The following is a 23,471-nucleotide window of genomic DNA, read 5'->3' on the forward strand; positions in this document are numbered from 1 at the left end:
CTTCGCTGCACTCCTTCCATGGTAAGAACATCCTTCCTCAGATAAGGCGACCAAAACTGCACACAATACTCAAGGTGTGGTCTCACCAAGGCCCTGTACAACTGCAGCAAGACATCCTTGTTCCTGTACTCAAACTCTCTCGCTACGAAGGCCAACATACCATTTGCCTGAGTATCTAGGCCATAGAGACAACTTTTCCTTCCTAATTTATCCATTATTGAGACGTGGGTGTTGCTGGCCAGGCCGGCATTCATTGCCCATCCCGAGTTGCCCTAAGAAGGTGGTGGTGGGCCTTCTCCTTGCTTGAGTGGCTCGCTAGGCCACTTCAGAGGGCAGTTAAGAGTCAACCACGTTGGGTGTGGGGGACTGGAGTCACACGTAGGCCCAGACCGGGTCAGGACGGCAGGTTTCATTTGACAAGGTGCCACACAAAAGATTATTGCTTAAGATAAAAAATCACGGGATTGGGGGTAATATTCTGGCGTGGGTGGAGGATTGGCTCTCTAACAGAAGGCAGAGAGTTGGGATAAATGGTTCATTCTCAGACTGGCAATCAGTAACTAGTGGTGTTCCGCAGGGGTCAGTGCTGGGTCCCCAACTCTTTACAATCTATATTAACGATTTGGAGGAGGGGACCAAGTGTAACATATCAAAGTTTGCAGATGATACTAAGATGGGAGGGAAAGTAGTGAGTGAGGAGGACATAAAAAACCTGCAAGGGGACATAGACAGGCTAAGTAAGTGGGCAGAGATTTGGCAGATGGAATACAATACTGGAAAGTGTGAGGTTATGCACTTTGGCAGGAAAAATCGTAGAGCTAGTTATTATCTTAATGGTAAGAAACTGGAAAGTACTGAAGTACAAAGGGATCTGGGGGTCCTGGTGCACGAAACTCAAAAGGTTAGTATGCAGGTGCAGCAAGTGATTAAGAAGGCCAATGGAATGTTGGCTTTCATTGCTAGGGGGATAGAATATAAAAATAGGGAGGTATTGCTTCAGTTGTACAAGGTATTGGTGAGACCGCACCTGGAATACTGCATACAGTTTTGGTGTCCATACTTAAGAAAAAACATACTTGCTCTCGAGTCAGTACAAAGAAGGTTCACTCGGTTAATCCCGGGGATGAGGGGATGGACATATGAGGACAGGTTGAGTAGATTGGGACTCTACTCATTGGAGTTCAGAAGAATGAGAGGCGATCTTATTGAAACATGTAAGATTGTGAAGGGGTTGGATCAGGTGGATGCAGGGAGGATGTTCCAGATGATGGGTGAAACTAGAACTAGGGGGCATAGTCTTAGAATAAGGGGCTGCTCTTTCAAAACTGAGATGAGGAGGAACTACTTCACTCAGAGGGTGGTAGGTCCATGGAATATGCTGCCCCAAAAAGCTGTAGAAGCTACATCATTACATAAATTTAAAACAGAAATAGACAGTTTCCTAGAAGAAAAGGGAATTAAGGGTTACGGGGAGCGGGCAGGAATTTGGACATGAGTCTAGGTTCGGATCGGTCATGGCCCTGTGGGTAGCGGAGCGGGCCCAGGGGCCGTGTAGCCTGATCCTGCTCCTATTTCGTGTGTCTAATTCTGTTAGATTCAGGAGATAGTTCTGTGATAGTGGATTGGCGGTTAGGATCAGATCAGCCATGATCTTATTGAATGGCGGAGCAGGCTCGAGGGGCCAATTGGCCTACTCCTGCTCCTATTTCTTATGTTCTTATGTTCTTATGTTTCCTTCCCTAAAGGGACATCGGTGACCCAGTTGGGTTTTTACGACAATCCAACAGCTTCATGGTCACTTTTGTCAGCCGTGGCTCAGTGGGCCGCACACTCGCCTCTGAGTCTGGAAGGTTGTGGGTTCAAGCTTCACTCCAGGGACTTGAGCACAAGACCTAGGCTGACACTCCCAGTGCAGTGTTGAGGGAGCGCTGCACTGTCGGAGGTGCCATCTTTCAGATGAGACGTTAAACCGAGGCCCCGTCTGCCCTCTCAGGTGGATGTAAAAGATCCCATGGCACTATTTCAAAGAAGAGCAGGGGGTGTTCTCCCCGGTGTCCTGGGGCCAATATTTATCCCTCAACCAACATCACTAAAACAGATTATCTGGTCATTATCACATTGCTGTTTGTGGGAGCTTGCTGTGCGCAAATTGGCTGTCGCGTTTCCCGCATTACAACAGTGACCGCACTTCAAAAAGTACTTCATTGAGTGCTTTGGGACGTCCTGAGGTCGTGAAAGGCGCTGTAGAAATGCAAGTCTGTCTTTTCTTTTTTTTTTACTAAGACCAGCTTTTTAGCTCCAGACTTTTAAACTGAATTCAAATTCTCAGAGTGCCCTGGTGAGACTTGAACTCACGTTCTGATGGATTATTAACCCAAGCCTCTTGATTACTGCCCGCTACAGCAAATGGGCATCGAACCAGATCTCTCTCTCTCTTTCTTTCTTTTTCTTCTTCAGAATGGGGAATGGTTTCCACAATGAGACTGAGTGGGCGAGAATGTGGTCCATGGCATTTCTATATAAAACAGAAAGGTTTAGTTCGTTCTTGGAATAGGAGTGAATGCAAAGTGGGTTGATTGAGAATTTGGTCCATTGGGCTTCTATACAAGGGGAATGGGTTTGGTCAATTGGGATTCTACACAAGGGGAATGGATTTGGTCCATTGGGATTCTATACAAGGGGAATGGATTTGGTCCATTGGGATTCTACACACTGACTTGGACCATGAGGATATCGGCAGATGCCCATTTCATTGGCATTCCAGACTCATTTTAGACTTGTGTTTCAACCAGGAGCCAACTGTGTTAAGTTGTTCTTGTGAGCCCAACACTGCCAGATTTGATCTCATCTAACAACAACAACAACTTGTATTTATCTAGTGCCTTTAACGTAGTAAAACGTCCCAAGGCGCTTCACAGGAGCGATTATCAAACAAAATTTGCCGCACAAGGAGAAATTAGGGCAGATGACCAAAAGCTTGGTCAAAGAGGTAGGTTTTAAAGAGCGTCTTAAAGGAGGAGGAGAGAGAGGTGGAGAGTTTTAGGGAGGGAATTCCAGAGATTAGGGGCCTCAGCAGCTGAAGGCACGGCCATCAATGGTGGAGCGATTAAAATCAGGGGATGCTCAAGAGGCCAGAATCGGTGGAGCGCAGAGATCTCAGAGGGTTGTGGGGCTGGAGGAGGTTACAGAGATAGGGAGGGGGGCGAGGAGGCCATCGAGGGATTTGAAAACAAGGACGAGAATTTTAAAATCGAGGCGTTGCCAGACCGAGAGCCAATGGAGGTCAGCGAGCACAGGGGTTGAAGGGTGAACGTGACTTGGTGCGAGTTCAGGAGGATTTACGATGACTTAAGGCCTGTCGAAACGACTCATGCACAACACAGACAGACAATCAGAGGGCTTAATAGTGAGTAGTTTCAGTCCTCACCAACATAAACTACCTCAATTGTTGCCCTCGCTGAGCTCTGTTAAGTCAACACAGACCGTGGCAATTGAGCCTGATGCCTACTTAGTCTGTACGGGCTTGGTACTACTCGCGACCGAGGAGCGTCTCGGCCCTTTGAACAAATGAAATGCAACTAATTCACAGGAAGTCGAGCCGCCAGAACATGCGATAGTTAATGCCCAAACCGGATCTGGTTCAGGGGTCAATCGGGATGTATGCCGACGACTCCGGGCTCAAAAAAACCTGCATTGAGGATTTACTGGTGCTGACTCGGGGGGGAAATATAAGCTCTTCCTGTCTCCCGCTTCCCAAGGGAGCACTAAGGGAGAGGGATTGGGAGCCTGTTCACTGGCACATGCATTAAAGGTTAATGCAGTTCCGTCCCAGGCTCCCCGTTGACAGTAGCTGGCCGGGCTTTTGCCTGAATCAGGGGCATCTGTTCCACTCTTGACATTTATAGGAACACAAAAAACAGTTAAGAGCTGTAGCAGTCCCAGCTTGGCAGGTTATTTGCTGCATGTGGAGACTAACATATGTTTCATGACATATATGTCTTGCACTTCGTTCCTTTTCAAGTTTTTATTGAATTCAGTAAAGCTTACACATTTGTTTAAGTTGTAGGGCATTATATAGTACTGGAAGAACTGACACAGTTCCATAGATTTGACGGGCTCAACACTTTGCCCAGTAAGCCCATTCTAACTTCAGCAGTAATTATACTGCATCAAAAGTTATTTTTTTTTAAATGAACAAATAATTCAAATATGATACCGGGATTTGGAGGGTTAAATTATGAGGACAGGTTGCATAAACTTGGCTTGTATTCTCTTGAGTCTAGAAGATTGAGGGGTAATCCGATCGAAGGGTTTAATATGTTAAAAGGATTCGAGAGGGTTTAAAAAAAGTTAATTTATGGGATGTGGGCGTCGCTGGCAAAGCCAGCATTTATTGTCCATCTTTAATTGCCCTTGAGAAGGTGGTGGTGAGCCGCCTTCTTGAACCGCTGCAGTCCGTGTGGTGAAGGTGCTCCCACAGTGCTGTTAGGGAGTTCCAGGATTTTGACCCAGCGACGATGAAGGATCGGCCGATATACTTCCAAGTCAGGATGGTGTGTGACTTGGAGGCGGTGGTGTTCCCATGCGCCTGCTGCCCTTGTCCTTCTAGGTGGAAGAGGTCGCGGGTTTGGGAGGTGCTGCCGAAGAAGCCTTGGCGAGTTGCTGCAGTGCATCTTGTAGATGGTACACACTGCAGCCACGGTGCGCCGGTGGTGGAGGGAGTGAATGTTTAAGGTCAAACGAGCTGCTCTGTCCTGGATGGTGTCGAGCTTCTTGAGTGTTGTTGGAGCTGCACTCATCCAGGCAAGTGGAGAGCATTCAATCACACTCCTGACTTGTGCCTTGTAGATGGTGGAAAGGCTAGATACAGAGAAACGATATCCTCTGGTGGGGGAATCGAGAAAGAAGGGGACACAATCTTAATTAGAGCTGGGCCATTTCGGAGCAAAATCAGGAGGCATTTTTCCACACAAAGGGTGGTAGAAATTTGGAACTCTCTCCTCCAAGAGGCTGTGGCTGCTGGGGGACAATTGGAGCTTTCAAGACTGAGATTGATAGATTTTTGTTGGGCGAACTAGATGGGCCTTGGTCTTTTCTCGTTGGCAATTCCTAACCTTTTATGTTTTTCTTCCTTCCTTCCATCACCCTCCCCTCTTCTCTTTCTCCAGGCAGTGCAACAAAACGTCCAGCGGCAGCGACAGCTGTACCCTGATGTGCTGTGGCCGCGGCTACAACCCGTACACGGAGAAGGTGGTGGAGCGATGCCACTGCAAGTACCACTGGTGTTGCTACGTGACGTGCAAGAAATGTGAGAGGATAGTGGAGAGATACGTCTGCAAGTGAACCCTTTGCCCCCCAAACCCCGCAATTCCTCCACCTCCTTCGCCCTCTCCGCCCCGCCCCAGCACTCCCCCCACATCCCTCGACAAAGACCCGCAGAGACATCGGATGAACCAAAGAGCACTATTGACAAAGCGAACATTACCCCGATGGTTCAGAGTGTGTGCAAAACCCTCGTGATGCCTTTCGAATCACCCTCTGCCAACATGTGTACATATATATAATATAGGTCTATTTGTGTTGCTAGGGCTGGGTGGCATTCTTTCGAACGCCTGGTTCTATTTCTCACTGGATTTCAAGAGGAGGATCAACAAATAAGATGACGATAAAGGAAAGCGGTTGCTGCGGTATTTACAACTCTTCGGTTCTCCCCAGCGAGCTCTCGTCTCCCAAGTGTTTCTGCCTGAGGGGAACTTCCACTCGCTCAAGCCCCCAGCCCCTTCCTCCCCCACCTCGCTTACCCACACGAGAAAAGAAGTTAGTTGGAATTCGACAAGTTTTGAGAACTGCCGAAGTTCGGCCAAGAGATTGGATTTTGTGTCACAAGCTGGAGACCAAACCAAACCAAAACAAAAATGCTGCTTTTTTTTTGAGGGGGTAGGTAGGTGGAAAGTGCATTCATGAAAGTACCTTTTCGATTTACTGCAAAGAAATGGATGCTTTGGAAATCTGGGAATAACATGTGGGAAAGCAGCCGGGGAGGGGAAGTGTGTGCCACGGAACCTAGTACTCAATATTGCGAATGGTGCTTGAAACCAGGAGCAGGTAAATCTGGGGGTAGGAGGAGGATAAGCTCAGCAGGTGCAAGAATGGAGGTGTCTCCTGGTTCCATTGAGACCTTTCCAGGTGCAGGAATGGAGGTGTCTCCTGGTTCCATTGAGACCTTTCCAGGTGCAGGAATGGAGGTGTCTCCTGGTTCCATTGAGATCTTTCCAGGTGTAGGAATGGAGGTGTCTCCTGGTTCCATTGAGACCTTTCCAGGTGCAGGAATGGAGGTGTCTCCTGGTGCTATGGAGATCTTTCCAAGTGTAGGAATGGAGGTGTCTCCTGGTTCTATGGAGATCTTTCCGGGTGCAGGAATGGAGGTGTCTCCTGGTTCTATGGAGATCTTTCCAGGTGTAGGAATGGAGGTGTCTCCTGGTTCCATGGAGACCTTTCCAGGTGCAGGAATGGAGGTGTCTCCTGGTTCTATGGAGATCTTTCCAGGTGTAGGAATGGAGGTGTCTCCTGGTTCCATGGAGACCTTTCCAGGTGCAGGAATGGAGGTGTCTCCTGGTTCCATGGAGACCTTTCCAGGTGCAGGAATGGAGGTGTCTCCTGGTTCCATGGCGACCTTTCCAGGTGCAGGAATGGAGGTGTCTCCTGGTTCCATTGAAATCTTTCCAGGTGTAGGAATGGAGGTGTCTCCTGGTTCCATGGCGACCTTTCCAGGTGCAGGAATGGAGGTGTATCCTGGTTCCATTGAAATCTTTCCAGGTGTAGGAAAGGAGGTGTCTCCTGGTTCCATGGAGGCCTATCCAAGTAAAGAAACGCTGGTGTCTCCTGGTACCATCCTATCCAGGTAGGGAATACAGGTGTCTCTTGGTTCTATTGAGACCTTGCCAATGCAGAAATTGGAATTTCCCACAGAAACAGACATTTGCTGAGCTCCTGAGCTGTGGCAATGACATTGTCATGGAATTGGGACTTCCACACACACCCCCCAGCAGTGGCTGTAGATATATATACTGTATATATTTTTTTCTATTACTGGCTTCAAAATAATTTTTAAAAACCTGAAAAAAATTAATATTTATAAGACTTTAGAATTTTGTGGAGACTTAAATATAAATTTTTTGTGAAAACAATGTCCTATTTTTTCGTTAAAAGACTTTTAAATAAATACATTTTTTTAAATGTCTCAGATTATTCTTTATTTTATTACTTAAAATTTGCAAAGTGTCTTTTACATTGATTATCAAGTAATTGTAGTCTTATAGTTTGTGTACGTCTCTCTTACTCTTTCTCTGTCTAACCCCACGAATACATCCCCGGCCAAGAAAGGATTTTCTGCCCTTCTGTCCTCGGTGGGATATGGTTCCATGGGCCCCAGCAGCCATCCCGTACCTCACTTACAGAGAGAGAGAGTTGGCTGGCTATTCGATTGTGGAGAGTAAATCACAACCAATTCTTCCCTCATCCAATCCTGCTCTCATCCAATCCTGCTCTCACCCAATCCTGACATCACCCAATCCTGACATCACCCAATCCTGACATCACCCAATCCTTCCCTCATCCAATCCTTCCCTCACTCAATCTTACCCTGTGTGTCAGCCTTGGCTCAGTGGGTAGCACCCTTGCCTCTGAGTCAGGTTCTGGGGTCATAGTCCCACTCCAGAGACTTGAGCACAAAAATCCAGGCTGACACTCCCAGTGCAGTACTGAGGGAGTGCTGAACTGTCGGAGCTGCCGTCTTTTGGATGAGACGTTAAACCGAGGCCCCGTCTGCGCTCCGGTGAACGTAAAAGATCCCATGGCGCTATTTCGAAGAAGAGCAGAGGAGTTCTCCCCGGTGTTCTGGCCAATATTTATCCCTCAATAACATCACTAAAAACTAAAAGATTATCTGACCATTATCACATTGCTGTTTGTGGGAGCTTGCTGTGCACATATTGGGTGCCGTGTTTCCTACATTACAACAGCGACTACACTTCAAAATAAGTACTTCATTGGCTGTAAAGCGCTTTGGGACGTCCGGTGTTTGTGAAAGGCGCTATAGAAATGCAAGTCTCTCTTTCACCCAATCCTACCCCCATCCAATCTTACCCTGACCTATGAACTTTCCAACGGGATCACTGTGATCAGGAGTGAGAATCCTGCCTGCTATAATCCCCCTGCCTGTCAGGGTCACAGCCCAATTGTTGCTTTGCCTGCGATCAGCTAAATCAGCATAGCCCGGGATCAAACCTGGGACATCCCCTCATCCGTACAGCCCAGTACGGGATCACACGGCCCATTTATCCACCAGCCCATTGGGACAGCTGCATTAAAAGGCACCTTTGCTGTCAGCCGGCTGTAACAGTGATCATGGCTTCTGGCATGAGGAAGAGTGTGTTGGAGAAAGTCCAACGGCGCAACATCTGGTACTCGCTACACTACCAAGGTGCCAAGCTCACCCTCTCCCCAGGATAACGCGCAGCACGGTGGCATAGTGGTTAGCACTGTTGCCTCACAGCGCCAGGGACCCGGGTTCAAATCCGGCCTCGGGTGACTGTCTGTGTGGAGTTTGCACATTCTCCCCGTGTTTGCGTGGGTTTCCTCCGGGTGCTCCGGTTTCCTCCCACAGTCCAAAGATGTGCGGGTTAGGTTGATTGGCTATGATTAATTGACCCTTAGTGTTAGGGGGATTAAATACGTGGGGTTACGAGGATAGGGTGGGATATGTGTTGGTGTGGGGGTTACGGGGATCGGGTGGGATATGTGTCGGTGCAGGCTCGATAGGCCGAAATGGCCTCTATCTGCACTGTGGGGTTTCTGTGATTCTGTGATTTCCCCTCTCATAGAAACATAGAAGATAGGAGCAGGAGTCGGCCATTCGGCCCCTCGAGCCTGCTCCGCCATTCAATAAGATCATGGCTGATCCATAGAAACATAGAAGATAGGAGCAGGAGTAAGCCATTCGGCCCCTCGAGCCTGCTCTGCCATTCAGTGAGATCATGGCTGATCATCCAAATTCAGTACTCTGTCCCTGCTTTCTCCCCATATCTCTTGATCCCTTTAACCTTAAGAAATATATCTAACTCCTTCTTGAATATATTTAATAAGTTGACCTCAACTGCCTTGTGTGGTAGAGAATTCCATAGGTTCACCACTCTCTGGGTGAAGAAATTCCTCCTCGTCTCTGTCCTAAATGGCTTACCCCTTATCCTTAGACTGTGACCCCTGGTTCTGGACTCCCCCGCCATCGGGAACATCCTTCCTGCATCTAGTCTGTCTAGTCCTGTTAGAATTTTACAATTTTCAATGAGATCCCCTCTCATTCTTCTAAACTCTAGCGAATATAAGCCCAATCGACCCAATCTCTCTTCGTACGTCATTCCTGCCATCCCAGGCATCAGTCTGGGGCATGGCATTCAGGAGAAGGTGAGGCATTTCTTCATAAGCACACATCCCCAAATACAAACAGCCACGTTCCCGCCCCACATACACTCCACGCCATCCCTCTGCACTGCTCAAGCCGAGGAAAGTGCAGAGCATCCGGTAGTGGACAGCTGACGCACCCATTCATCCAAGGCAACCTTGGCAAGAGAGTAAGAGAAAGTCTTAAAACCAAAAGCTATTCAGCCCAGGGAGACCCCCATTGCCTAGAAATTGGATCACTCAGCGACGGGATTTGTGGGGCGAAAGACGGGCGCTGGAGGGTCCATTCTTGCGCCCTCTAAGCGGTGGCAGCACGGCCGTTGGCTTATGGGAGGCCGCTGATCCCGCGCCTGTTGCAGGACCGTGCTTCCATACTGGCCAAAAATTCGTCAGAGTTTGCACTGCACAAGCTCCAACGGGTTTCCTTGTTCCTCCGCGCGGCCAACCCAGCGGTCCCCCTAAATGGACAGCCGGAGGTTGCGGAAGAACCTCAGAGGTATTATTGAAAACCTACCTGAATGTGGAGCCAAGAGGAGCCTGTGTCCTCCTCCCGACACCACCTTAAACTGGTGGCTGTTGCTGGAAGCACGTACGTCCACACCCCCTCCCCCCCAATCCCGATCACCCTCCCCACCCGCGGAGGTACCGCAGCCCCTCTGACTGGCGAATCTGCTCCTCCCAGGGACCAGCGAGCTCCCTCTGAACAACAACACCTTGGGCTGGATTTTCATTTAGGAGGCGGGTCTACAACTTTTGGGGTTGTAGTCCCGCCTCCATCGAGTTCTAGCCAACCCACGCGATTTTGACTTGATTGACCTTGTTGAGCCCGTCCAGCGGGCTCAGCAGGCCAATTAAGGGCCACCCGGCAACAGGTGATGTCACAGATTGACATTTCATCTGTCAAGACCTTTTGACAGATGAAATATCAGCGTTTCACAGCTGTTTGAAGCTGCCAAACACTGACAATCTGTACTCTTAAGTTAATTCCTTCCTCTCAGGATGATTTAGAGATCTCCCTGGAACAGAAAGCTGAATGCTGCAATTTTTGACAGCTCGCAGCCATTCTGCTTTCTGTGCCGGTGAGATGAGGGACTCCTGAGACCTGAAGGAAGGAAGGCTGTAAAAGTAAGTAAAGGTATGTAAAACTTATTTAAACACTTTACACACACCAAAGACACTTACCTTTGCACTCATGCACCCATCACTCACCTGAACACCGGACATCTCGACCCCTCCAAGCCCTTCATCCCGACGGTCCGCCTCCTCTAACTTGGCGTGGTTTGGAGCCGTCGGGAATCCCACACTTCAACATCTGGCATTATTCTCTGACTATATAAGCTGTGTCTATAGGCATCTCTCCACTTCACCTGACGAAGGAGCAGTGCTCCGAAAGCTTGTGATTTCAAATAAACTGTTGGACTATAACCTGGTGTTGTGTGACTTCTTACATTCAACATTAAAAATAGGGATCAGGCTAAAAACCGGCGTTAACTACCTGTTAACAGGCAGTTAATTCGCACTAATCCCCTTCCCGCCTCGGGGAGGCGGGTCCCAGTGCGGGGCGGGTACCCGCCTCCTTTGAAACTGGCATGGAGGCGGGTTGGGGGCAGGATGGGTTCGTGCCCCCCGATTTCGGGATTTTAACCCCCCACACGCCTCCAATCCCGCCTCCACGGCCCAATGAAAATCCTGCCCCTTGTATTTATACAGTGTCTTTAACATAGTAAAACGGCTCAAGGCGCTTCACAGGAGTGTTACCAGGCAAAGTTTGGCACCGTGGCACATAATGAGATATTAGGGCAGATAACTAAAAAGCTTGGTCAAAGAGGGAGGTTTTGAGGAGGGTCTTAAAGGAGGAGAGAGAGGCGGAGAGGTTTAGGGAGGGAATTCCAGAGCTGAGGGCCCAGGCAGCTGAAGGCACGGCCGCCAATGGTGGAGTGATGGAAATCAGGGATGCACAAGAGGCCAGAATTGGAGGAGCGCAGAGATCTCGGAGGGGGTTGTGGGGCTGGAGGAGGTTACAGAGATAGGGAGGGGGGCGAGGAGGCCATGGAGGGATTTGAAAACAAGGATGAGAATTTTAAAATTGAGGCGTTGCTGGACCGGGAACCAATGTAGGTCAGTGAGCGCAGAGTTAAGGCACAGGGCAGCAGGGTATTGGATGAGCTCAAGTTCATGGAGGGTGGAAAATGGGAGGCCAGCCAGGAGCGCGTTGGGATAGTCGAGCCTGGAGCTAACAGAGGCTTGGATGAGGGTTTCAGCAGCAGATGGGCTGAGGCGGGGGCTGCAACGAGTGCCTGCAGTGCGCCGGTCTCCTGCTGACACAAGCTGACCAATTTTGCGTGGTCTTCAGTTTAGTCGTGCCAGCCATTGGTTCACAAGAACATAAGATGTAAGAGCAGGAGTCGGTCATTTGTCCCCTCGAGCCTGCTCTGCCATTCAATAAGATCATGGCTGATCTGATCTTGGCCTCAACTCCACTTCCCTGCCCGCTCCCCATAACCCTCGACTCCCTTACCTTTCAAAAATCTGTCCATCTCCACCTTAAATATATTCAATGACCCAGCCTCCACGGCTCTCTGGGGCAGAGAATTCCAAAGATTCACGCCCCTCTGAGAGAAGAAATTCCTCCTCATTTCCATTTTAAAAGGGTGCCCCCTTATTCTGAAACTGTGCCCCTGAAATAAAGAGTAGATTGCCTTTCAAAAGCTAGGCTTTATTAACCTTAAAAAACCAGCAAGTACATGTTGAGCACCCAGTCTCAACCAAACTGTAGAAAACTGAATTTAAGATGGCCACCACAGGTCACATGGAATCAACTAACCAATAAGTTTACAGCATATATCTCAAGGCAGGAAAACAGGCAACCAATTACAATGCTTCTTATAAAACAAGAATAATCACCACAGCCCCCTAGTTCTAGATTCCCCGACGAGGGGGTTATCGCGACAGACATAGGGGGTGTGAGTCTCCCCTGCCTACTGCCTACAGGAAACTCTTTTTTATCCGGCACCGACGGGACCGGCATGGTGCTGGTTTATCAAAAAGTCCGGATTACAGAGAGGTATAGTAAAAGGTACGAGAGCCCCGTACACGGCCACAGATCCAGGCGTCCCTGTTGCATAGCAACAGGTGCAGGAACCCCAGTTACACGACCACAGATCCAGGAACGGCCACTAATATGAAGTAAAACTTACCTGAACCTACTCCTGAATTTTGCCGGTTAACAGAGATTTCCGGTTATTTTAGGTGCAGGTAAATCGAGAGTTTCCTGTATAATGATTTTGCATGAAATAGATTTGGTCCAACCTCAGCCTGATTTCGACTGGGTACAATCGGAGGAACCACTCCCTATTGTACAGAATTCCAATGGACCAGTCAAAAGTGAGTCTTAAACAGTTACATATGCACAGTGGTATCAAAGTTCAAATGGCTGCTGTAGAAGCTTTTCTGAAATATAATCAGGGTGGGGTTTTTTTTACAGAAAAGGGACTTGGGAATTGGTATTGTAGAACTATTAGAGGCCAGGGAGATAGCGAGGCCAATGTCAACAGCTGAAGGAAGACTAACAACCGTAATTTCTTAGTTGGACTTACGAGAGACATGAAGAAACTGTATTTGAAGAATAAAGATAGAAAGAAAGGAAGAACTTGCATTTATATAGCACCTTTCACAACCTCAGGATGTCCCAAAGCGCTTTACAGCCAATTAAGTACTTTTTGAAGTGTAGTCATAAGAACATAAGGCGTAGGAGCAGGAGTCGGCCACTCGGCCCCTCGAGCCTGCTCCGCCATTCAGTAAGATCATGGCTGATCTGATCTTGGCCTCAACTCCACTTCCCTGCCCGCTCCCCATAACCCTCGACTCCCTTATCGTTCAAAAATCTGTCTATCTCCACCTTGAATATATTCAATGACCCGGCCTCCACAGCTCTCTGGGGAAGAGAATTCCACAGATTCACGACCCTCTGAGAGAAGAAATTCCTCCTCATTTCCGATTTAAATGGGTGACCCCTTATTCTGAAACTATGCCCCCTAGTTTTAGATTCCCCCACGAGGGGATACATACTCTCTGCATCTACCCTGTCAAGCCCCCTCAGAATCTTGTATGTTTCAATAAGATCCCCTCTCATTCTTCTAAACTCCAATGAGTATAGGCCCAACCTGCTCAACCTTCTTTCATAAGATAATCCCTTCAATGCAGGAATCAACCTGGTGAACCTTCTCTGAACTGCCTCCAATGCAAGTATATCCTTCCTTAAATAAGGTGACCAAAACTGTACGCAGCTCTCGGTCACTGTTGTAATGTCGGAAACACGGCAGCCAATTTGCGCACAGCAAGCTCCCACAAACAGCAATGTGATAATGAGCAGATCATCTGTTTTAGTGATGTTGATTGAGGGATAAATATTGGCCCCAGGACAACGGGGATAACGTTGAGGATAACTTCAATGCCAGCACTGACACTTAATGGCTCTTTGGGTAAGGTGCAGAGAGTTGCTGGTGGTGCCCATGGAGCCCAACCCCTGCAAGACGCCAATGAGAGGGGAGGGGAGAAAATTACATGGTGGAGAATTGATTGCTCTTTTATTCAGTGACTCGGGGATTCCTCAGGGCTCTTTCCTGCCACTACTCCCTTCCTTCTCCATAATAACGATCTTCTTCCTCCACTCCTCATTCAACCCGACCTCTCCTTCTGCCCTTTCCAATCTTTATTCACCAACTTCCTTCAGGTGTTAGTGCACCTGACCGCCGATCCTCTCGCCGTGCAATGACCGACTCACTATGTAATAATCTCCTCATTGCCCTTCATTGGGAGCAGACTATAACTTGTTTCTTCCCAGTGGCTCAGTGGGTAGCACCCTCGCCTCTGAGTCAAGAAGGGTGTGGGTTAAGGCTCCCACTCCAGAGGCTTAGGCCTCAGCTGGAGCAGGAGTCGGCCATTCGGCCCTTCGAGCCTGCTCCACCATTCAATATGATCATGGCTGATCCTCTATCTCAATACCATATTCCCGCTCTCTCCCCATACCCCTTGATGCCTTTTGTGTCTAGAAATCTATTGATCTCCTTCTTAAATATATTCAGTGACTTGGCCTGCACAGCCTTCTGTGGTAGAGAATTCCACAGGTTCACCACCCTCTGAGTGATGAAATTTCTCCTTATCTCAGTCCTAAATGTATCCTGAGACTGTGATCCCTCGTTCTAGAGCCCCCAGCCAGGGGAAACATCCTCCCTGCATCCAGTCTGTCTAGCCCTGTCAGAATTTTAGACGTTTCAATGAGATCCCCTCTCATTCTTCTAAACTCTAGTAAATACAGGTCTAGTCCACCCAATTTCTCCTCATACGACAGTCCTGCCATCCCAGGAATCAGTCTGGTGAACCTTCGCTGCACTCCCTCTATGGCAAGTATATCCTTTCTTAGGTAAGGAGACCAAAAGTGCACACAGTACCCCAGGTGTGGTCTCACCAAGGCCCTGTATAACAGTAGTAAGACATCCTTGCTCCTGTACTGAAATCCTCTTGCAATGAAGGCCAACATATCATTTGCCTTCCTAACTGCTTGCTGCATCTGCAGGTTTGCTTTCAGTGACTGGTGTACAAGAACACCCAGGTCCCTTTGTACATCAACATTTCACTATTCTTATTGCGTCCAATTCTGGGCACCACATTTTAGGAAGGATGTCAAGCTCATAGAGAGGGCGCAGAGGAGATTTACTAGAATGGCACCAGGGATGAGGGACTTCAGTTATGTGAAACATAGAAACATAGAAGATAGGAGCAGGAGGAGGCCATTCGGCCCCTCGAGCCTGCTCCGCCATTCAATGCGATCATGGCTGATCATCCAAACTCAGTACCCTGTCCCTGCCTTCTCCCCATATCCCTTGATCCCTTTAGCCTTAAGAAATATATCTAACTCCTTCTTGAATATATTTAATGAATTGGCCTCAACTGCCTTCTGTGGAGAGACTAGAGAAGGTGGGGTTGTTCTGCTTAGAGCAGAGAAGGTTAAGGGGAGATTTAATAGAGCTGTTCAAATTCCTGAAGAGTTTTGACAGAGTAAATTGTGAGAAAGTGTTTCCAGTGGCAGGAGGGTCAGTAACCAGAGGACACAGATTTAAGGTAATTGGCAAAAGAACCAGAGGGGGAGATGAGGAGAATTTTTTTTACGCAGCGAGTTGTTGTGATCTGGAACGCGCTGCCTGAAAGGGTGGTGGAAGCAGATTCAACAATAACTTTCAAAAAGGAATTGGATAAATACTTGAGGAGGAAATATTCTCAGGGCTACGGGGAAAGAGCAGGAGGAGTGGGACTAATTGGAGAGCTCTTTCAAAGAGCCGGCACAGGCACGATGGGCCGAATGGCCTCATTCTGTACTGTATGACTCTAGGAGATGTAGCCCCAGGCCACCCTCGCACCCAGCTCCTCCAGGGAGGAGGCCGAGTCGGCCGGTGTAGGAGGAGAAATACGTTCAAAAAAACTGGACCGCTACCTTCGGATAACAACAACAACAACTTGTATTTATATAGCGCCTTTAATGTAGTAAAACGTCCCAAGGCGCTTCACAGCAGTATTTATAAGGCAAAAAATGTGACACCGAGCCACATAAAGAGAAATTAGGGCAGGTGAGCAAAAGCTTGGTCAAAGAGGTAGGTTTTAAGGAGCGTCTTAAAGGAGGAAAGAGAGGCGGAGAGGTAAACAGACAAAAGGAACCCGGCCAAGAAATTTAACACTTGAGTCAAAAGGCCAATAAAACTGCGGTTCAAAATAACTGATTGGAACCCTTTGTAGCACTGTTCATTTAACCGCTCATTCAGCAATTCATCTTCAGCTGCCCAGTGCACGGAACAAACTCATATAAATCTATACAGAGCTAATCCCCACAATGTGCCTCTGTCTCTGGGTGTAACTTGGCATCGCACGTCCGGATAACCACAGAATGTTTGGTGTTTGCAATGGGACTTCACAGACAAGTCATCTGCCAGGATCACAAATTCTATTAGGTACGGGGGTGGCGGGAAGTGGTTCAAGTCTATGGCAGCTCTCTCCACTGTCTATCATCTATAAGATCGCGGGTTCAGTGTCAGCCATGGCTCAGTGGGCAGCACTCTCTCTCGCCTCTGAGTCAGAAGGTTATGGGTTCAAGTCCCCACTCCATGAGACTTGAGCACAAAAATCTAGGCTGACACTCCAATGCAGAACTGAGGGAGCGCTGCACTGTCGGAGGTGCCGTCTTTCAGATGAGACGTTAAACCGAGGCCCCGTCTGCCCTCTCAGGTGGACGTAAAAGATCCCACGGCCACTATTTCCCTCATCCACCATGTTGGTGACTTCTTCAAAAAATACAAGCACAGTTCTCCCCGGTGTCCTGGGGCCAATATTTATCCCTCAACTAACATCACTAAAAAGACAGATTATCTGGTCATTATCACATTGCTGTTTGTGGGAGCTTGCTGTGCGCAAATTGGCTGCTGCGTTTCCCACATTACAACAGTGACTACACTTCCAAAGTACTTCATCGGCTGCAAAGCTCTTTGGAATGTCCTGGGGTTGTGAAAGGCGCTATATAAATGCAAGTCTCTCTCTCTCTCTTTCTTTCTATCGTGGTGTATTATGCATGTCAGACAGCGGTTGATGAATGTGGGAGTCTCACGCGGGTGATTGTGATCCCCCAACCCGAACAACACCATCTCCCGCACGTAGGGACTGCACCAGTGATTCACAGAATAGCCCCCATAATTCATGGTGAAGGTTTTAATAGAGGGCTTTTATTGATGCTATGGATTCGAGGATAGCTCTACCTTCTTTGCTTCCTGCTGCCTCTTCAACATCTGGTGATAGAAAGCAAGAAGTGTAAAAAAAAAATCCAAGGTTTGGCTGCAAACTCCCAGAGCTTCCAACTTCTGTCAGAAAGGATGCACGAGATATTAGTTTAAAAGCTTTAATGAAGGCCCATGTAAGAATTGTAAGAGGGATTTTCCTGAGATTTGCGATGCTCTGGAATCTTGTATAAAGCTAAAATGTCCCAGGCACTGAGCTCATGAGAGCAAAAAATGCAGCCTGTTCCTTTCTGCTGACTCCATGGCCCTCCAAAGCAACTTGAAGAACCTCCTTAAAATCCATTGAGATCAACAACAACAACAACCTGCGTTTATATAGCACCTTTAACATAGAATTATAAAATTCTGACAGGACTGGACAGACTAGATGCTGGAAGGATGTTCCCGATGGCGGGGGAGTCCAGAACCAGTGGTCACAGTCTAAGGATAAGGGGTAAGCCATTTAGGACTGAGATGAGGAGGAATTTCTTCACCCAGAGAGTGGTGAACCTGTGGAATTCTCTACCACAGAAGGCAGTTGAGGCCAATTCATTAAATATATTCAAGAAGGAGTTAGATATATTTCTTAAGGCTAAAGGGATCAAGGGATATGGGGAGAAAACAGGGACAGGGCACTGAATTTGGATGATCAGCTATGATCTCATTAAATGGCGGAGCAGGCTTGAGGGGCCGAATGGCCTACTCCTGCTCCTATCTTCTATGTTTCTATGCTTCAATGTAGTCCAGCGAATCATGGAAAACGAGCTTCTCTCCATCCACCAGGATATCAACAACGTCCCTCACCACCTCTCGAAGTCACGCACGCCCTTTTGTACCCACGCGCGTAACCTTCGACAAGGCGACTTCAACCCTGCTGATGCTTGGAAAGCCGAATGGAGTTCACAAGAGGTCACACTCACAAACAAACACCTTGTGAAAGACCTGACATGGAAGATCCCAGGCTTCGATATTCCCCTAAACCCCATCCGCACAAACCGCGGCAGATGCGGATACTTGATACACACACGGAGTATTAAAAACTCTCCAGTGTGTGACTGCGGTCACCCAGAACAGACCAGGGAACATAGAATGACTCAACGGCCCCATTAACAAATATGAAGGGGGCATCCCATCGACCCCGCTCCGCTACTCCTGACGCAATTATCTGGCTTAACCACCGAAACGTAAAATGATAGTTGTTGCTCCACATCTACATCAGCCATACGAAGTGACGTAGAAAAATCATCCCAAAGGAGCTTCAGACAAAGATTGGTCTCCTTAACTGAGGAAGGATATACTTGCCTTGGAGGCTGTGCAACGAAGGTTCACTAGATTGATTCGTGGGATGAGAGGGTTGTCCTATGATGAGAGATTGAGTAGATTGGGCCTATACTCTCTGGAGTTTAGAAGAATGAGAGGTGACCAGAACCGCACGCAGTATTCTAGCTGCGGCCTAACTCGGAGTACAAATACACAAATCACTAAAAGTTGCGACACAGGTTAGCAAGGCCATAAAAAAAGCAAACCAAGCACTAGGGTTTATTTCTAGAGGTATAGAATTGAAAAGTAGGGAAGTTATGCTAAACCTGTATCGAACCTTGGTTAGACCACACTTGGAGTACTGCGTACAGTTCGGGTCGCCATATTATAAAAAGGATATAGAGGCACTGGAGAGGGTGCAGAGAAGATTTACAAGGACGATACCAGAAATGCAAGGGTATACATATCAGGAAAGGATGAACAGGCTGGGTCTCTTTTCTCTTCAAAAAAGAAGGCTGAGGGGTGACCTAATAGAGGTCTTTAAAATTATGAAACATTTTGATAGAGTGGATACAGAGAGAATGTTTCCACTTGTGGGGAAGAGCATAACTAGGGGCCATCAATATGAGATAATCACCAAGAAATCCAATAGGGAATTCAGAAGAAACTTCTTTACCCAGAGAGTGGTGAGAATGTGGAACTCGCCACCACAGGGAGTGGTTGAGGCGAATAGTATAGATGCATTTAAGGGGAGGCTAGACAAGCACATGAGGGAGAAGGGAATAGAGGGTTAGGCTGATAGATTTAGATGAGGAAAGATGGGAAGAGGCTCGAGTGGAGCATAAACACCAGCATGGACTGGTTGGGCCGAATGGCCTGTTTCTGTGCCGTATATCCTGTGTAATCCTATGAAATATATAAGATTGTGAGGGGGGTTGACAGGGTAGGTGCTGAGAGGCTGTTTCCCCCTGGCTAAAGAGTCTAGAACTAGGGGTCATAGTCTCAGGATAAGGGGTCGGCCATTTAAGACTGAAATGAGGAATTTCTTCACTCAGAGGGTGGTGAATCTTTGGAATTCTCTGCCCCAGAGGGCTGTGGATGCTGAGTCATTGAGTATATTCAAGGCTGAGATCGATAGATTTTTGGACTCTCGGGGAATCAAAGGATATGGGGATCGGGCGGGAAAGTGGAGTTGAGGTCGAAGATCAGCAATGATCTTATTGAATGGCTCGAGAGGCCGTGTGGCCGACTCCGGCTCTTAGTGCTTACATTCTTTGCCCTGTCTTATACCAGAAGCTAACATTTTCAGCTCTCTTAAACAAACAAAACCCCACCGATCCAGAGAAATCACAAAGAACGCTCTGTCTTGACTGGTAGGTAAGGTTCACCCTGCAGGCGAATCTCAAGTGGCCGTCCCAGACAGGTGACCTCTACATCCAGTGTAAAAGGTGAAATTAGTCATTTTATGACCAGTTCCACAACACGTTTTACTCGCAGGAAACGACTGCTGCGAATGTTTATCTTGGCATTAACGGTGACTATTGGAAGGGCGTTAAATAACCATTAGCCCCTTTGTTGCTGCGCTCATGACTATGTTATGCACAGGGGATAGTTTTATAAAGGGTGTAAGTCCCATTTACATCAAAGGGAAGCAGTGGGGTTCAATGAATGATTATGCTTACAAGCTACGGGAGGCAGTAGCTGGGCAGGTACATTTGGGTCTCTTTTTTTTTTCAGAGTCACTGCTACCGCCATCTTCAAAAAACCACTAACAGCAGCTAGCCGTGCAAACAGCCCCCAACACAAATAGATATGAAGAAAGAATAAATGGATGAAGAAAAGCCTATTCACCCATTGAAGCACAGAATATGTGCAATCTTCTCTATCATCTAACCAGGCCACTTAATCCCCTGTACACGTTGACTAACGACTTGTAATATTGCCATTAAGATGAAGATCTGTAAAATCACAAAACCCAGAGGCAAAACTAGCAAATCCCCAGGATTTCAGTCTAACATTACAGAAAAAAAGAAAGACTTAGAAGCATACAAGATAGGAGCAGGAGTAGGCCATTCGGCCCCTCGAGCCTGCTCCGCCATTCAATGAGATCATGGCTGATCATCCAAATTCAGTACCCTGTCCCTGCCTTCTCCCCATATCCCTTGATCCCTTTAGCCTCAAGAAATATATCCAACTCTTTCTTGAATATATTTAATGAACTGGCCTCCACCGCCCTCTGTGGCAGAGAATTCCACAGGTTCACCACTCTCTGGGTGAAGAAATTCCTCCTCATCTCAGTCCTAAATGGCTTGCATTTCTACAGCATCTTTCACAACCACCGGACGTCCCAAAGCACTTTACAGCAAATGAGGTACTTTTTGAAGTGTAGTCACTGTTGTAATGTAGGAAAAGCAGCAGCCAATTTGCGGACAGCAAGCTCCCACAAACAGCAATGTGATAATGACCCAGATAATGTGTTTATTTTTGTTATGTTGGTTGAGGGATAAATATTGGGCAGGACACCGGGGGAGAACTCCCCTGCTCTTCTTCGAAATAGTAGCCGTGGGATCTTTTACATCCACCTGAGAGAGCAGACGGGGCCTCGGTTTAACGTCTCATCCGAAAGACGGCACCTCTGACAGTGCAGCACTCCCTCAGCGCTGCACTGCCAGTGTCAGCCCAGCTTTATGTGCTCAAGTCCCTGGAGTGAGACTTGAACAGTATAAGCCACAGTTTTGAGTTCTAGTCCGTTACAATCCACAGATCATAGGAACAGGACGAGAGACATTCTGCCCTCTCGAGATTGCTCCGCGATTCAATGACATCACTCACTCCAATGATCTATTAGCAGCCCCTGCTGAATTCAGCCCTTGGGAGCTGCCGACTTCAAAGTCATAAGGCAGTAAAATGCTACAATTGCATGTCTTATGGAGAAGAGATTCAGCCAGGCTTCTCGCTCCTGATCACTATTCAGCAAATCGTACAAGCAGTGTGCATGTGGACGTCAGGTGAGGTCACGATTGGGTGTGACTCCCATGATCAAAAACCTGACTGCACACCATTGAGCCTCATGGTTATTTGGATGAGGTATCAGAGGGCAACTTTAAAAAAAATTCATTCCTGGGATGTGGGCGTCGCTGCAAGGCCAGCATTTATTGCCTATCCCTAGTTGCCCCTTGAGAAAGTGGTGGTGAGCCGCCTTCTTGAACCGCTGCAGTCCGTGTGGTGAAGGTGCTCCCACAGTGCTGTGAGGGAGGGAGTTCCGGGATTTTGACCCAGCGACGATGAAGGACCGGCCCAGATATATTTCCAAGTCGGGATGGTGTGTGTGACTTGGAAGGGGAACTTGGAGGCGGTGGTGTTCCCATGCACCTGCTGCCCTTGTCCTTCTAGGTGGTAGAGGTCGCGGGTTTGGGAGGTGCTGTCGAAGAAGCAGGGACACAGCGGCCACGGTGTGTCAGTGGTGGAGCCAGTGAATGTTTAAGGAGCTGGGTTGGGGATCTGTACCTCAACTCCATTTTCCTGCCTTAGCTCCATATCCCGTGATACCCCTGACCTAACAAAAACCTGTCGATCTCATAGAAACATAGAAACATAGAAGACAGGAGCAGCAGTAGGCCATTCGGCCCCTCGAGCCTGCTCCGCCATTCAATGAGATCATGGCTGATCATCCAAATTCAGTACCTGGTCCCTGCCTTCTCCCCATATCCCTTGATCCCTTTAGCCTTAAGAAATATATCCAACTCCTTCTTGAATATATTTAATGAATTGGCCTCAACTGCCTTCTGTGGTAGAGAATTCCACAGGTTCACCACTCTCTGGGTGAAGAAATTCCTCCTCATCTCTGTCCTAAATGGCTTACCCCTTATCCTTAGACTGTGACCCCTGGTTCTGGACTCCCCGACCATCGGGAACATCCTTCCTGCATCTAGTCTGTCTAGTCCTGTTAGAATTTTATAAGTTTCAATGAGATCCCCTCTCATTCTTCTAAACTCCAGTGAGTACAAGCCCAATCGACCCAATCTCTCCTCATACGTCATTCCTGCCATCCCAGGTATCAGTCTGGTGAATCTTCACTGCACTCCCTCCATGGCAAGAACATCCTTCCTCAGATAAGGTGACCAAAACTGCACACAATACTCAAGGTGTGGTCTCACCAAGGCCCTGTACAACTGCAGCAAGACATCCTTGTTCCTGTACTCGAACCCTCTCGCTACGAAGGCCAACATACCATTTGCCTTCTTAACCGCCTGCATGCTTACCTTCAGCGACTGGTGCACAAGGACACCCAGGTCTCGGTGCACTTCCCCTTCTCCCAATCTATTGCCATTCAGATAATAGTCTGCCTTCCTGTTTTTGACACCAAAGTGGATAACCTCGCATTTGTCCACGTTATATTGCATCTGCCATGTTTCTGCCCAGCCTTGAAAACGTCAACTGACCCCCCAGCGTCCACAGCCTTTTGGGGGGAGGAGAATTCCAGATTTCTACTACCCTTTGTGTGGAAAAAAAGTGCTTCCTGGTTCCCCTCCTAAATGGCCGAGCTCTAATTTAGGAGTGTCAAGTTCCACAGGAATACGCCAAATACAATGAATGAAGGAGAAATTTGCCTCTGGTGTTCACGGCCCTTGGAGAGTGTTCCTACACACACCCAAGCTGCCAGTCACAGGAGAATGCCTGTGGCAGACAAACAATGGCACCAGCCAACAAACACTCTGTGGTTGGAACTTGCTCACCACTGAAACACTTCAATTTTAATAATTTTAAGATCAAGGAAGTGAGGAATGTCAATGGTGAGCAACGGAACATTTTTTTTCCTCCCTATATTTTGCACCTGGCACTTCCAAGCCAAGTATAACATGGGTTAGATGCAGTGCAAAGCTGCCTTTATACCAGGTGAGTCCCATCCTTGCTCCACTTGACCCTGACACAGAA

The 23,471-nt window shown here is 47.9% G+C and overlaps 1 protein-coding gene across 1 annotated transcript in view; it reads left to right on the forward strand.

Moving 5' to 3' along the window:
• Positions 1–7,240, forward strand: part of LOC147112132 (protein Wnt-11-like) — a 59,151-nt gene extending 51,911 nt beyond the window's left edge. Inside the window, exon 6 of the mRNA XM_085999706.1 lies at positions 5,169–7,240. Within this exon, the coding sequence (XP_085855832.1) occupies positions 5,169–5,343 (175 nt within the window). The 3' untranslated portion in view covers positions 5,344–7,240. The remainder of the gene's footprint in view (positions 1–5,168) is intronic.
• The last annotated feature ends 16,231 nt before the right edge of the window (positions 7,241–23,471 follow it).

The sequence above is a fragment of the Somniosus microcephalus genome, chromosome 10, assembly GCF_052327205.1.
Source record: "Somniosus microcephalus isolate GS21.2 chromosome 10, FLI_Smic_1.0, whole genome shotgun sequence".
Classification (NCBI taxonomy): Eukaryota; Metazoa; Chordata; class Chondrichthyes; order Squaliformes; family Somniosidae; genus Somniosus; species Somniosus microcephalus.